The 15,069-nt window shown below is 35.5% G+C and overlaps 1 protein-coding gene across 5 annotated transcripts in view; it reads left to right on the top strand.

The window, feature by feature from the left end:
* The window catches only part of NEDD4 (NEDD4 E3 ubiquitin protein ligase), a 135,991-nt gene that overhangs the window by 50,245 nt on the left and 70,677 nt on the right, over positions 1-15,069 (top strand). For 3 of the 5 annotated variants that reach the window (XM_027569567.2, XM_027569562.2, XM_027569564.2), the window contains exon 5: positions 1,515-1,568. In XM_027569567.2, the coding sequence (XP_027425368.1) occupies positions 1,515-1,568 (54 nt within the window). Of the gene's footprint in view, positions 1-1,514; positions 1,569-6,775; positions 8,520-15,069 lie in introns of those variants that run through there. The other 2 variants (XM_027569561.2, XM_027569560.2) reach the window with 2 other exon arrangements.

Genomic DNA, 15,069 nt, shown 5'->3' with positions numbered 1-15,069 from the left:
ATAAACTGAATAAAGTTGATCTAACATGTTTCTCATGTGTTGCTGCCTAGTATCAAAAAATGCAACTTTTTTTTAACTTGCCATTGAAATACTTTAATATCTGGCTCTATATCAGGCTATGGAAAACCTTAATAAATGAAAAAAAATAAAGACCACATTTACTTTTAATAATTCCTTCTTCTATTATCACTAGTGTGTACTTTGTATATTTTAATGCCTTTTTTAGATATGTTCATTCCAATTGCATCTTCATTGTAAACACTAAATGTTATGTATTGAACCTATAGAACTATGCAATGCTTTTCTCCTATAAAATACTTTTTTTAAAGTTAATATAATTGTTTTCTTTTTGTATCATTTACTTCATTTTTTTTTTACTTTGAGAGGCTGTATAACCTAGTAATTAAGAGCATGTATTTTGAAATTCGTCTGCATAGATTAAAATAAAAGTTCTACCTCTTGATAGTTCTGAAACCTAAAAAAAAAAAAGTCATCAGGCTGTGTATATAAGGTTAGTAAACTTTATACTTTACTGAATGTATCCTATACTTCAATTTAAAAAAAATTAAAGCCTCTCTCCCCCAGAGTTGTACAGTGTGGTGACCCTGGGCAAATTGCTGCAGGTAAAATTAGGATTATGTTCTTAGAAGGACATAAGGGAAAATGAACATTGGCTTAGGTATCTAAATATCTTTGTCACATCTGTCGGACTTTTGCTGAGGGTTGTTAATACTTTTAACGTGTAAACCAAAATTGCAGGTTTTGGGGAGGTTTTTTGTTTGCTTTTTTGTAAACCTAAGTTTTTTAAAATATCAAAGTGTGTAATGTAATATATCATAGGGAAAAATCAATTTAAATGTGAGAGTTTTTTTATATGTCATCTTAACCTCTGGTATAAAAAATTATTAGATTGTATTTGATATTTAGTAGATATTAACGTGATGTTGAAGTACTTCAGCAAATGTGAAAGTGTCAGCTGTGGAAAAAAAAATACTGCATGTTAATTTTTACTCATCCTGTAAGTGAAAACTCAGTGTATACTTTTTGAGTGCTTATGTCGTTTATACAGTAGAAGCAACAAACGGTTTTATCAAGTCAGTCCTAAAAAGGATTCAGAAAACTAGTTCCCATAAAATCAGTATCCCCTTTGGGTTGTTCTAACTTGATAAATAAGAAGTCAGTAAATAAAATTGATCATAAGAAGTTAAAATACAACCTATATTTTTAAATGCTTGCAAATATTTAAATAATTTTTTGAAATTTTATTTTCCTTTATTTTATTCTATTTTAGAAAAAAATGTAAAAATAAGCACCCAAATCCACTTTGTTGTTGGTAGAACTATCAGAAAATGGGTGACATAGGATTGGTCTGCTTTTGTACGATGTGTCTCATGTAATTTTAAATACACTCTAAATAGCAGGAATTAGGAAACATTTCAAGCATTTATTTCTCAGAGTCCAGGTTGATTGACTTTCACTTGTTTTTAAAGAAACGTTGTGTTTTTCTTACTTAGGTCCATCCTCAGCAGCACCGGCTTCTTTTTGAAGTATTTGATGAAAATCGGTTGGTAAGTTATATTGTACTAGTGTGAAATAGGAAGCAAGGGTGTATCTCAGTAGGGCAGCACATAGTGGTCTGGGAATCTGTGACGGGAGAGATGACTTCGGGTGGTTATGGAGGCTCTGGGCAAAATGGAGAGGCAGATACAATTTTTTTCCTCATTCCTAGTGCTACTGTGTACGCTTCCACTTTCCTCCCAGGTACTTCTCTTTTTGTCAGTTCTCCACAGATTGCGGTCTTACTCAAGACCTCTTGTGCCACGTGATGGGATGGCAGGGAAGCTCGCTTCTTTGTCTTGCCTTCCCTCACACTCATCCTATGTGGAGTGGTGAGTGTGCCCAGGCTCAGGGAACCCTGTCCCAGAGCGGCTGCACCTGTGCCTCCTCACTGCAGTGGCTCTGTCTCACTCACTCTCCCCTCCCCAACTCTTCTACGAAGGAAGACTGTCTGTCCTCCTGACACCGATGAAGTCCTCTAAAGGACTGTCAGCTCTTACAGAGGCCAAAAAAAAAAAAAAAAAAAAGAGGCAAAGTTAAGCCTGATTTTATTTTTATGAAAAGGTAGTTCTAATTCCTGATTCCCTAAAGACTGTCTTGAAGTCCTATCCTTTTCCTAATTTTGTCTCTTAGGAATGCTATTTCAGATCTTTTCTTCTTAGCATCTTCCATGTATGTTTTAAACCTGTAAGACTTGAAAAGGAAGGTGTAAGAGTGTTATGTATTCAAGGCGTATCAGTTATTAAACAGAAGCACCAAAAAAGAAATAATCATTCACTTTTTAGCTAACAAAAAACTGGATTTTTTTTCTTTCTTTTTTAAGAAACTGGATTTTTAAAATTTGTTTTTAGTGTTGGACTACATAACATGTTCCCCCACCCAAGAAATGATAACTATACTAGTACTGGAAGATACTGCAAATGAAATCTATTAATTAGCAATCATAATAAGCAAAAGTGCTTTTTTATCACCAAAGGACACTTCATCACTAATTGCAGTCTAACTTTTTAAGGTTGAGTGACATGACAGATGTTGATGTTTGGTTATCAGATATGGTCAGGTGCAGAGCTTTTTCTTTTCTGTTTGTATTTTTGTTTTTTCTATAGGATAGAGATTTTTTCCCCCTTCTGTCTCTACAGATTTGTTTCCCTTCTAGATGGGACCAGGAGAAATTTAGTATTTGTGTTTTTTAAAATCATGAAATAAACACACAAAAAAGTGCATAATATAAATCCTTATTTTATTTTATTTAAGATTTTATTTATTTATTTGACAGAGTGAGTGAGCAAGAGCAGGAGGGAGGGGGAAAAGCAGGCTCCCTGCTGAGCAGGGAGCCCGATGCGGGGCTCGATCCCAGGACCCTGAGATCATAACCTGAGCCGAAGGCAGACACTTAACCAACTGAGCCACCCAGGTGCCCCTAAATCCTTGTTTTAAATAATAAGACAAATATCTATGCACTTATTACTCAACTTAAGAACTAGAACATTACCAAAATCTACAACCCTCCGTCCCCCTCCCCAGTAGCATCTCCTTTTCTTCCCCGACAAGTAGTAGCCACTGTCCTGAATATTGTGCTTATCATTTCTTTGCTTTTAAAAAAAACTTGTTTATCATGTATATATGTATCCCTGAGTATAGTTTCCTTTTGCATATTTTTGAATTTATTAAAATATCATCACTGAATACATTCCTCTGTGACATGTTAACATGTGCCATTTAGGGTATCAACTGGGATTAGAAATACAGCTTTTCTCAAGAAGCAAGAAGTAATTAGAATGGGTAGTGTGTGTCATTCTAATCCTCTGATTTGTTGTTAGTCCTAGCAGGTAACTGAAGTGTACATATCACCTGAGATGTTATAGAAACTCTAGCCATTGGTAGAGTAACAGGCTTGACTATATAGCAGTAAATGTCCTGTGCCACTGTAAATGTTATTTATGCTTATTCCCCTATAGCATTCACAACTAAATTAAGAACATATCCTTTTCCTAGCAAATTCTCTTTGGAAATGTATGGCGAAGGGCACAGATAAAATTTTAAGCAGAAACGATTTCTAGTCCTCTGGAAGATATTTGCAATATAAGTGTTACTTGTTTTGAAAAAAGAGAGGGTTATATCCCTCTTGTTTTAAGACCTAAGGGTTGTAAACCAGCAGTTTGATGATGGTGATCATGGTGGTGATGACAGTAATGGGAAGGTGAGAGAATCATAAGCACTTCCCAGCTGAAGCCCTCCTTGAAAATTTTTAATCATCACTCCTTCTTGTCCAGCTGCAGTGCTCTTTTTTTAATTTAAAATATGATTATTCTTTTTTAATTTTTTATTAAAATATAATGTATTATTTGTTTCAGGGACACAGGTCTGTGATTCATCAGTCTTACACAATTCACAGTGCTCACCATAGCACATACCCTCCCCAGTGTCCATCACCCAGCCACCCCATCCCTCCCACCCCCCACCACTCCAGCAACCCTCAGTTTGTTTCCTGAGATTAAGAGTCTCGTACGGTTTTTCTCCCTCTCTGGTTTCATCTTTTTTCATTTTTCCCTCCCTTCTCCTATCATCCTCTGTCTTGTTTCTCAAATTCCTCATATCAGTGAGATCATATGATACCTGTCTTTCTCTGATTGACTTATTTCACTTATCATAATACCCTCTAGTTCCATCCATGTCATTGCAAATGACAAGATTTCATTTTTTTGATGGCTGCCTAATATTCCATTGTATGTATATACCATATCTTCTTTATCCATTCATCTGTTGATGGACATCTAGGCTCTTTCCATAGTTTAGCTATTGTGGACATTGCTGCTATAAACATTGGGGTGCATGTGCCCCTTCAGATCACTACATTTGTATCTTTGGGGTAAATACTCAGGACTGCAATTGCTGGGTCGTAAGGTGCTTTTTGATATTTCTTCAGAAGTAATAGCTGGATCAAATCCTGAAAGAAAGCATTAGGCAGTCAGAATAAGTGTGGTGACCATCTACCCATTTAGCCTCCTCTCTGGTGTTACTTCGTGCTTACTTTGTGCCCAGCATGAGCCCAGGAAGATCACAAAAGTGTAGTTATGGTCCTGGCATTCTGGAAGCTTGAAATCTAGTTTGGACACATGAGACTGATGTTTCTAGTGAAACTTACCAAAGTGAAAACATTTATCTAGCCAAATATCTGAGGCTCATTATTTTATATCAACAACCAGAGTTTTGCCTGTTAACTAGAAGTTTTAGGCCACAGGCATGAGCAGTTAGTCTCATTAGTTAGCCTCTTAGAAGTGTTCCATTCTTTGAGTTATGAGACCCCTAACTTAATTCAGGAAGAAAAGCTGAAGTCATTTGAAGGTAAAGTGAAAAGATTGGGACTCTTTCTTCTATAAAGAGAGAGGATTACAAGGGAATATTTACTGAAGTCTGTAAAATCATAAAGGAGGTAGGTTATATAAAACCAAAATAACATAATAATTTTATTGCTAAATTTATAATTGTACACATTCTAAAGCATAGTACTATATCTTCCTAGTCCGAAATGTAATTTCATAAATTCCATATTTCTATTTCATCATCTCCTAATTGATTAAAAATACTGTTTAGAACATTATGATTGAGAACAGATCTGTCTTAAGGCGTTTTCTTTTTTAAACAAAGTACAAGTATATGTTTTACATATTTACTTTTACTTAGAAAAAAAAATCTTACTTAGGAAAATACAACTTGGGTGTAGTACCATGTGGTGTAAACAACTGAACTATTTTACTTTTTACTTTCCTATGAATGAGCCAGTATATATTTATTACTGGAGTTCCAGCTATAAAATTCAGGTAAGGGGTTTAAATATACCCTAGAGTATTATTTAAAAATAAATCTGTTTCTTTCAAATAGAATACCAACCTTGGTCTGTGACATTTAGGGGAGAAATTAAAATATTAAACTTTTATTACCTAGTAAACTGAAAATAAAGTAAAGGTTAAATAAATACAAAGCAGAAAAAAATATACATACAAAATCACAACCTCTAGGAGGACAAACAGTCTACTGTTCTCTACTGTGGGAGCTTTATCAGCAGTAGTAAGTAATTCCACCTCTAGGGCAAGGCTAGTACTCAAAAATGTAAACAAGTATGTACTTTGTTTATACAAAGAAATATGCAGCATGGTTTATATTTCTTTATAGATAGCAAACAGCTAAATGGATTGTTTCAACACACCAGTAGGGGCCAGCAAAGAGCTCTTAGAGTTTTCAGAACAGAATTGGCATTGAGATATGTTTATTTGATGTGTTAAATCCTTTTTAGACTTCTTTACTTACCACAACACTCTCTTAAATGAATGAATTGCAGAGACAATGGAATAAAATATCTGGTGTGCTCAAACTATATTGGGGTATAGTTTTTCTATCTAATCTGCATATATTTTTAATGGAATGTTTGCTTAGGCTATTTCTTGGCAGAGTTTTAATAGTCAAAATATAAATGGCATCAGTTAAAGACTGTACTACTTGGCTGAGAAAGGCCTTAAAATTACAGGAGAAAATGCTTGGTGACAGCTTCTCTTAAACTTTTCTTTCTCAGACTTGTGCTCAATTTTTCAATAGTATTACTAGGCTAATTTTGTATTTCTCTCCTTAAGCTTTCACTTTTCGTAAGTAGTATTTTGGAAGCTAGAATATTTATCTATTTGATTTAATGCTTGAGTTTTAACTCACCCCAAAGTTTTGGTACTTCCAGATTTATACGACTGTTTGAATTTACTCATCCAAAAAAAATTAACAGAATATATGCCTTTTTACATTAACTGACTTGACGAGATTCCTAGTTTGGCTACTATTTGGAAATTCAATCCTTGATTTGATACTCAATTACATGGGGTTTCATTCCTACCAACTTCCTGTAATTCTATCCCTATGGGTAAAAATATTAGTGGTCGAACTGCTGGAGAAAGTATAGGCTCCGTGATTCACATGGTTAAATGTTCATTTAGTAGAGCAGGAGTGAAAAAATACTGTTTCAACTTGAAATGCTAGAAGATTGTTGTTCTTGTGTTACTCATTCATGCAAATTGGAGAAGGTATAATTGAAACAAGGTTGGCAGTGTTTGAGGCAGAGTGCTGCAGCCGAGCTCAGCTTCAAGGTCGCTGGAAATCAAGTGCTTTGTAAGCGAAGGCACTTTGACTACAAGCGATTCAAAATATTTGGAAACGTCAGTCTCTGGAATGTCGTCTTTTTCTTTCTATGATAGCTGGTATCTAAGGTTTTACTTAGGATAAAGACTGCTACTTAAGAGCTCTTTTAGGCACCACAAATGATTTTTTCCTTCGATGCTGGGCAGCTGCTGCTAGCCTGTCTACCGACAGAGATCTTTGTCATGACTTTCAACCCTTAACATGTTTGGAAATGAGAACAAATGGCACAAAGCTTACGATTGCACTTTGCAGCCCGAAGAAGCAATACTTATCCTTTGTCAGAAAGCTCCGGAGATGATTTGGATAGCAATGTTCACATGTGCTTCAAAAGACCAACCCGGATTTCAGCGTCTAATGTTGTTCAAATGAAGCTGACTCCTAGACAGACTGCACTAGCTCCGTTAATACAGGAAAACCTGAAGTCTCAGGAAAGATCATCTGTTCCTTCACCTGAAAATGTTAATAAAAAGAGCAGCTGTCTGCAGATTTCGCTACAGCCGACAAGGTACGGTGGATATCTTCAGCCTAACAATGTCTTAGCTGACGGGGATGATGCTTCGTTGACATGTGTCTTCAAGGACGGCATTTACAACAATGCTGTGGCTGATAATGAACTGAATGCTGTGAGTGATGGTAACCTTGTAAGCGGTTCTGCCCTTCGCAGCGGTAGCCTTAGTAACTTTTCCACCAGTGAGCATGGGTCTTACAGCAGCAACGGTAGTGATTATGGATCATGTGCAAGTATCACAAGTGGTGGTTCCTACACAAACAGTATCATCAGTGACAGCAGTGGTTATACTCTTCCACCAACTGACGATACTTTTTTGGGTGGAAATCTACCTTCTGACGGCACCTCCAATAGAAGTGTGCCAAACAGGAATACTATTCCATGTGAAATTTTTTCAAGAAGTCCAAGTACTGTTCCTTTTGTCCAGGAGGACTTGGAGCGTGGACTAGAAATTATGAAATTGCCAGTGAGCAGGAACTCAAAAATTCCACTGAAACGTTGTTCATCTTTAGTCATTTTTCCTAGGAGTCCTTCAAATACCCCACCAACTTCTCCAACAAGTACGGATATTCTTCCAAGCAAAGGATCCTATCAAACCTCACACCAGTTTATTATTTCTCCTAGTGAAATTGCCCACAGTGAAGATGGGACGAGTGCTAAGGCATTTCTTTCCACAGCTGTCAATGGACTTCGGTTATCTAAAACAACGTGTACTCCCGGAGAAGTAAGAGACATAAGGCCACTTCACAGGAAGGGCTCATTACAAAAGAAAATTGCTATTGCAAATAATAGTCCGAATCAGACTGTCTGTGAAAAGTCATCCGAAGGATATTCTTGTGTCTCAGTGCATTTCAGCCAACAAATAGCAACTACATTAGATTGTGAAACAGCAAATGGTGATTGTAAACCAGAGATATCAGAAATGAAGCTTGATTCTGATTCAGAGTGCATTAAGCTTAGGCAGAGGACATCTGCACGTTTACCATCCTCTCAGAACATAGATTACCAAATAAATATCAATGGACAGTTGGAAAGACCAAATTTACAGATAAACAAAAACTATGCTATTTTACAAAGAAGTATTTCATTGGGAGGAACTTATCCAAATGTTTCCTGTTTATCCAGCCTTAAGCACAATTGTTCTAAGGGGGGACCATCACAATTACTCATAAAGTTTGCATCTGGAAATGAAGATAAAGTTGATAACTTATCAAGAGACAGTAACAGAGATTTTACAAATGAACTATCTAATTCTTTAAAGCATTCTTGTAAGGTAAGTTTCCTTTGGTCTTAGTAAATGTTAATTTATACTAGAAAAGCTTTATGAAATATTTGGTTAAAATTTATTATAACTTAGCTAGCAAGTGTTTTATAGTCATAATCTTTGTATTTGCAAATCTGAAGAACCCCCCAATAGTTTTTCACTCTATTTGTTATTTTACCAGTGTTGGAAATATGCATTAAAAGGAAAAAAAAACTTTCCAAAGTGATTTAAGGCATGAGACATTTCTGTAGCATAAAAACAAGTTTTAAATAATAATTTATTTCATAACATTTTTACTTTGGTATTTTTTTCTTCAGGTAACATAGCATTTTAATGTCTAACTCCATATTTTATTCCTCTTTCAAAAATGTTGATTTAGTATTCTCCCCTCCTTAATCATTGTGAAATAAGGTAAAATATAGAATACTTATTTAAAATATTAAACAATAAAAAAACCTACATAAAAATGTGAAAATCTTGTCACAAATGAATGCAGAGAAAATGTTCCTCTAAAAGATGTGTATTTAGTGGAACATTGATAAAAAACGATTATGCTGCATGTTTAAAGCAGAGGAAAAATAAATGGCATTTGCATTTGTATATACCCTTAACCACAGGAATTTTGTTTCCACCCGATTTTCCTCTAGCTTTAGCTACCAGTTAAGACTGCCTTCTAAAATGTAACTTGGTCTTTCAACAATATTGAATTCCAAATTTTATGTTTTTTGAATTTGGCTTCAATTGCTAGGCATTTCCCATACTCTTCTATTTACCTTATTAATTTGTTATTTTGATAATTTTGTTTATTAGTCATTTAACTCTAATGAATCTTAACCAAAACAGTTTTTTATGTAATTGAGCCTTTCCAAAGTATTTGAACTTACATAGATTTTCCAAAGTATTTGAACTTAAGTAGGTTTTTAATATTTCTGTATTTGGAAGGTCTTGCCAGATTCCAGGAAATTAAAAAATTTTTTCTGGCTAAATCAATTCTAGATGACAGTACATAATAGTTTAGGGGAGAAAAACTCTTATCTGTTTATCTGTGTTTATTTAACCCTCAATATCTATATTAAAAAATTTTTTTAAATGGACAAGTAGCTTTAGGTAAATAAAATATTAAGTAATTGATAGTTTTATCTCTTTTCAAATCTCATAAATATAATTATTGTTACCCAATGCCCATATGTTAATATAAGCAACTACTTTACTAAAGATGAATAAAGATCAGATTTCAAATTTTGATCTATGTTTTAGGATTATTTCATTTATAAAACTTTAAAAAAAACAGCTTTTAGGAGATTATAATCCATGAAACTGTTTTGCCCCCTGAAAGAAAGCAATGCAGTGACTCTATAAAGAAACATATTAATAATTTGCTAATTGAATTACATGTACCTTGTAAACTTATCTTACATTTAGTGAAATAAATCTGAAAAGAATAATTAACCTAGAAATATTTATAGATAAATATATCTGTAGACCTGGCCTTAAAATAGTTGATTTTGTGGTAATATTATAGTTTGTTGTTAATGATACTTTTGAAAAAGGTATTTTTAATGTTTTTTAATAAAATGTGACTAAATGCCTTCTGCATAGCTAAAAATATACACTTTTATTGGTTTTATTTAACTTAGGTAAGCTAACTTAACTATTTTTTTGTGACAGCCAAATGTTTAGCTTTGTGTAGATTCTAATTTTTGGTAGATTATTGGATTATAAATAGTTCAGAAATGTGTAGTTTGCTGGAGAGCTTTAATTTGTGCCTCCATTTAATGTTTATTAAACAACTCTATATAAAAGTATTGGTAAGCAATACAGTGACCATTAAATTCAACATATACTAGATCTAAATTGATCTAATTGATTGGTAAGGGCTTATTTTAAAAAGAAAATGCTAATGTTTTTTCTAAACTTAGCAGTGGCAACAATACTGGGGTTTTAGAAATAATCCTGTGTTTATCAATAATTATATATTAATCTAATTATAGTGGTATATTGTAACTCATTTATAAATAAACAGCTCCCAAAATATTTCCCATGACTCCAGTTAGTCTGGGTTAGTATTCTGATATGCTGAGTCTGGATTCACATTTAACAAGTTGATATTAGAGTAGCATTTAGTAATGTCAGCTATCTGTACCGAGCAGCCGTGAAATTAAATCACTGCTTTGGTCAGGGACCCTGGTTTCTAAAGCACTGAGAGTCTACGAATTCTTTTCTTATGTGTTTAGCTACCAGTATCTAGCAGCATAGTATCCAGTTTCTAGCTCTCTATAATAACAGCTCATAAATGGCTGATATTTTAAAATCTGGTGAGAACTTTTACCTATCTGCAACAGGGCTCTGTTCTGTGTTTACAACTTAGAATGGAAGTGGGACTTTGTAGTCTGCGTGATAATGTTTGTTTTATTTATTTGCTATCAAAGAACGTAACAATAACTGGCATATGTTTCTTATATATACTTGTTGAAATACCATATTACTTTTGTAAAGGCTGTGTAATGACTTTTGATCTGAAAGTAGATATTTGATGTTTTAACATTGTAATATTTTGTCAGTTCAGTCAAGAAGTAGTTTTTATCTAGTTATAAAAATGACTCCAGTTTTCTAAACTCTATGGAACAGTTTACTCAGTTGTTATTTTATTTTTTCCTGTCTATTCTCTAAATCTCCTATGTTATACTGTTAGGATGCTCCGAGATTTTGTTACCCTATTATTTAAAATACCTCAGCATTGTGCCCAAGTTTGTACAGGTCCTCCATTCTTCACATAGATGCACATTTTTATCCAAAAGTTTGGCTTTACATTTTGTCTTTATGTTATAAATTTTTTCTTCATTTCCTGTTGCTTAATCCTGGGTAGGTAAATTGTTTAAGACTAGTGTAGTAGAACTTTAAAAAACACTGTCTCAATTATTTCAAAGCCTTTAACACTAATCTCAAGATGATACATTTCAATAATTTACTTAGTTATTCTTCCTAAAATAAATGTTTTAAATATGTATTTGTTTTAGTGTTGCATTATTTTCTCAGCTCCTCTTCACCAGAATATTTAGAGACATTTGGTTAAATTTATTTTGAACACTTAACCTTTCCTATAAAAACCAATATAGTTTATAAATATTGACTCTAAAACTGTGATGTAACAATGTGAATGACCCATTTTAGAAATTTGTTAAGAGATGTACTCTTGTGAATGCATATCTCTTAGAACTTAGAACTGAGGAACTAGAATATTAACTTCCGAGTGGTTCAGGGACATGAGTTGTTTGCTTCAGAAACACTTCGGATTTCTCTGTAGATATTATTTCTTTAATTCATTCATATGGTACATATTTGAGTGCCTATTATTTGCCAGGCACTGACCCAAGCCCTGGGAATAAAAGATAATAAGATATGGTCCCCTTGGGGGAACTCCCATGCTAGTAATAGAGATATGCTGGTAAACAAACAGAAATTCAGCCTAATGTCTAATGTGCTAAAATAGAGGTGTGTATGAGAAGGTGAGAAAGATACAAGAATACTCATCTGGTTGATAGAGGAAGACTTCACAGAGGTGGTGACATTTGAGCTGAGTCTTGGTAGGTGAGTTGGAGTTCACCAGGCAGAGAAAGCAAAGAAGATATTCTAGAGCAAGGATTTTCAATCTCAGCCCTATTGATTGACATTTGGGCTGGATACTTTTTCTTGTGGGGTTGCTGTCCTGTGCCTTAGGATGTTCAGCAGCATCTTTGGCCACCACCCACTAGATGCCTGTAGTACCCCTCTCTTCTAGTTGTGACAATCAAAAAATGTTTCCAGATATTGCCAAAGGTCCCCTATAGGCAAAATTGACTCCTGTTGAGAATCATTGCCCTAGGTAGACACAGCAGCACGTGCAAGGCTAGACGTGTGAAAGGTGATGTCATGAACTAAGCTAGAGAGATAGGATATAGGAGAAGGGCAAATTGGGAGGGTGACAAAGAAATCATGCATTATTACGTTCATGTATTGAGAGGGTGCCCCTGTATTGCTGGTTTCAAGTGGGGCTGGTGGAGATACAGGATCAGGGCTCAGGAGAGAAGTGAGGGCTCAAATGTAGCTTGGGAGTTACAAGTATAGTCAAGGCCTTAGCTAAGGATGAACCAAAAAAGCATAAAAGTGAGATGGGAAGGGGTAGTAAATCAGAATTCTGGGGACCACCAACTTTGGGGAGACAACGGAAGAAGAGATAATCAGGAGACTAAGAGCCACTGGAGGGGCAGAGTGGCCAGGAGAGCAGGGAAGCCCAGAAGTCAAGGGAAGGGAAAATTCAAGGAGGGCAGCATGCAGCACCACAGAACCTACGCGTCTGTGGCGGTTAGGAGGTCCGTGGTGACTTTAGCAAGAGTGGGGTCAGGGGGATAGCACAAAAGCCAGGCTGAAGAAAGAATGAAACAGGTAAGGAAGAGAAATATCAGTATCACAGAACAGGCATGAGTTAGTGTGGGCACAATATATACTTAATGGCTGGTATATAGAAGGCATGGTGTTGGGTGGGTATAAATGCGCTAATTCTCTGTCCATGAAGATATTGCAGCCTAGTCTCGGGGGAAGAAGGGGCTTCTAGCTCTCTGTTCTTTTACATTTGAACTAAAGAATAAGTGAGTATGAGCAGTGAAACCAAAAATGGAGATTCAGTAAGCTGAAATGAAAGAAACAACACACAGGAGTGCAAACTTGATGCTGTCTATGAATAGTCACAGCTCATTTTGAACGGTATTATTCTTAACTTTTTCATCCCCCTCTCTACCACCAAAAAGGAGATGAAACAAAAACAGAGCTTCCCCGTAGGAAGCAAGTCAGGGTTTAAGGGCTGTTGCTACAAACTACTTGGAGAGTAGGAATCTCTGTATTTCTGTCATGGGCTTTTTCCAGGATATGGAGCCCACCGGGTACTAGCCGTTGTGAGGACTCCCCCTTCTAGACCCACTGTCCCTTTGCCTTTGGGTGACAGTGAACAAGATAGAGCAGGAGAAGTCAGGACCGGGAGGCTGTTTGGGCAGAAGGGGCTGGGCAGGGTCCCTGTGTGTGGCTAGCCTGTGTGTTGAGGTCAGCAGGGTGTTTAGCAAGCGTGAATGAGTGCCAAGAAAGGGAACCAATGATCTTGTCAGCATGTCCAGGAAATACCTGAAGTATTGCTCAAGTGTGTGGTTCTGTATTCTTTGTTTGCCATGTGTGAGACTGGAAGACTATAGTCAGATGAAGACAGACACTTAGCAATGCAAGAAAGAATTTCAAAACAAGAGGTGAGCGAGTCTGTCCCGACATGGGAGCAGTTGTTGAAAAGCAATTTTACCTACCCTGAGATTTAACAAAACTTCTTAGATAGAACTAGAGCAGATCTGAGAACTTGAAAGGGCAAGCAGGTAGCTTGTTTTATGTACCTTGTAGTTCAGTTCATGGGCTAGTAACACAAAGAACATCTTGACCAAGTGAATCCACAATGTTTCTAGTTAGGCTCTAGGAAGTGGGGGGAACATCAGGCTTTCTCTTGATTCAGATGTATTACAAAACCATCAAACTGTGAAACATTGTGTGATTTGCCTAAATAGACAAAAATATTACCAAGAAAAAGAAATTTCCATCAAGGATAATGGAGGTACAACAGACAATGTCTTTAAATTCAGTTGTTTGTTAAATACAGAAACATTCTTAACAGATTTTTTTTATCTTTTGTCCCCCTTACAAAAGTTGAGTGTATAACATTTTATGATATAGCTAAAATAGTATTATCCAGGACTACTTCCTTTTTTTCCCTTTTTCTCTCGAATTTTTGTTGGCAAGCTGCCCTCTAATGCTTTGAAGATTACAATTGGAAAATGCCTTAAGTTGTCATTTGGACCAGTAATTCTCCAATTTTCATGTCCGTGCATATCTCCTGGAGATTTTATTAAAATGCACTTTCTGGTTCTGTAGGTCTGGGATGCCTGAGAGTTCCATATTTTTAACAAGCTCCTAGGTCGTGTCAATGCTGCTAATTTCTCAAACACATTTTGAGAAGACCATTCTTGTATGAGAACAGTAATACAGTTTATGGTTGAAGTATCCGATGAGTCCTTCTCCCACTTTTACATACAGCAGAGCTATATAGGTATACTGTGGCCAGAGTCAAAATAATTTGCAAAGAATTTTAAATCTACTTAGGCATTAGACTCATTACCGATTGAGACCATGATTAGACTCATTATTGATTGAGACCATGTAATATAGAAGAGGTTGTTTGGACCAAGAAACATTCAAGAGCAAAGTTGCCTGCCTGCGTCATAAAAGAACTTTAATATGACTCTTGTAGAATTCTGACTATTAAATTTTCCAGGATTACATTTTAGTTTCATTTAAGAATTTAATAAATATCAATCTATAACATTTGTGGTTCTACCTAAGGGAATCTCTTAAATTTATAATGGCTGTAATTCTGGTCTATGTTGTTTTTAAAATTGTTGCCTACATTAGTTTTTTCCCCTCTCAGCATGAGATTTGAAAAATACACAATTGAAATGTTATATGTTTCTTAAGTATTTGGGCTTTTTCAAGC

Source organism: Zalophus californianus, chromosome 6, assembly GCF_009762305.2.
Source record: "Zalophus californianus isolate mZalCal1 chromosome 6, mZalCal1.pri.v2, whole genome shotgun sequence".
Taxonomy (NCBI): Eukaryota; Metazoa; Chordata; class Mammalia; order Carnivora; family Otariidae; genus Zalophus; species Zalophus californianus.
The sequence above is the reverse complement of the archived record's forward strand: the minus strand, read 5'-3'. Positions and strand labels throughout refer to the sequence as shown.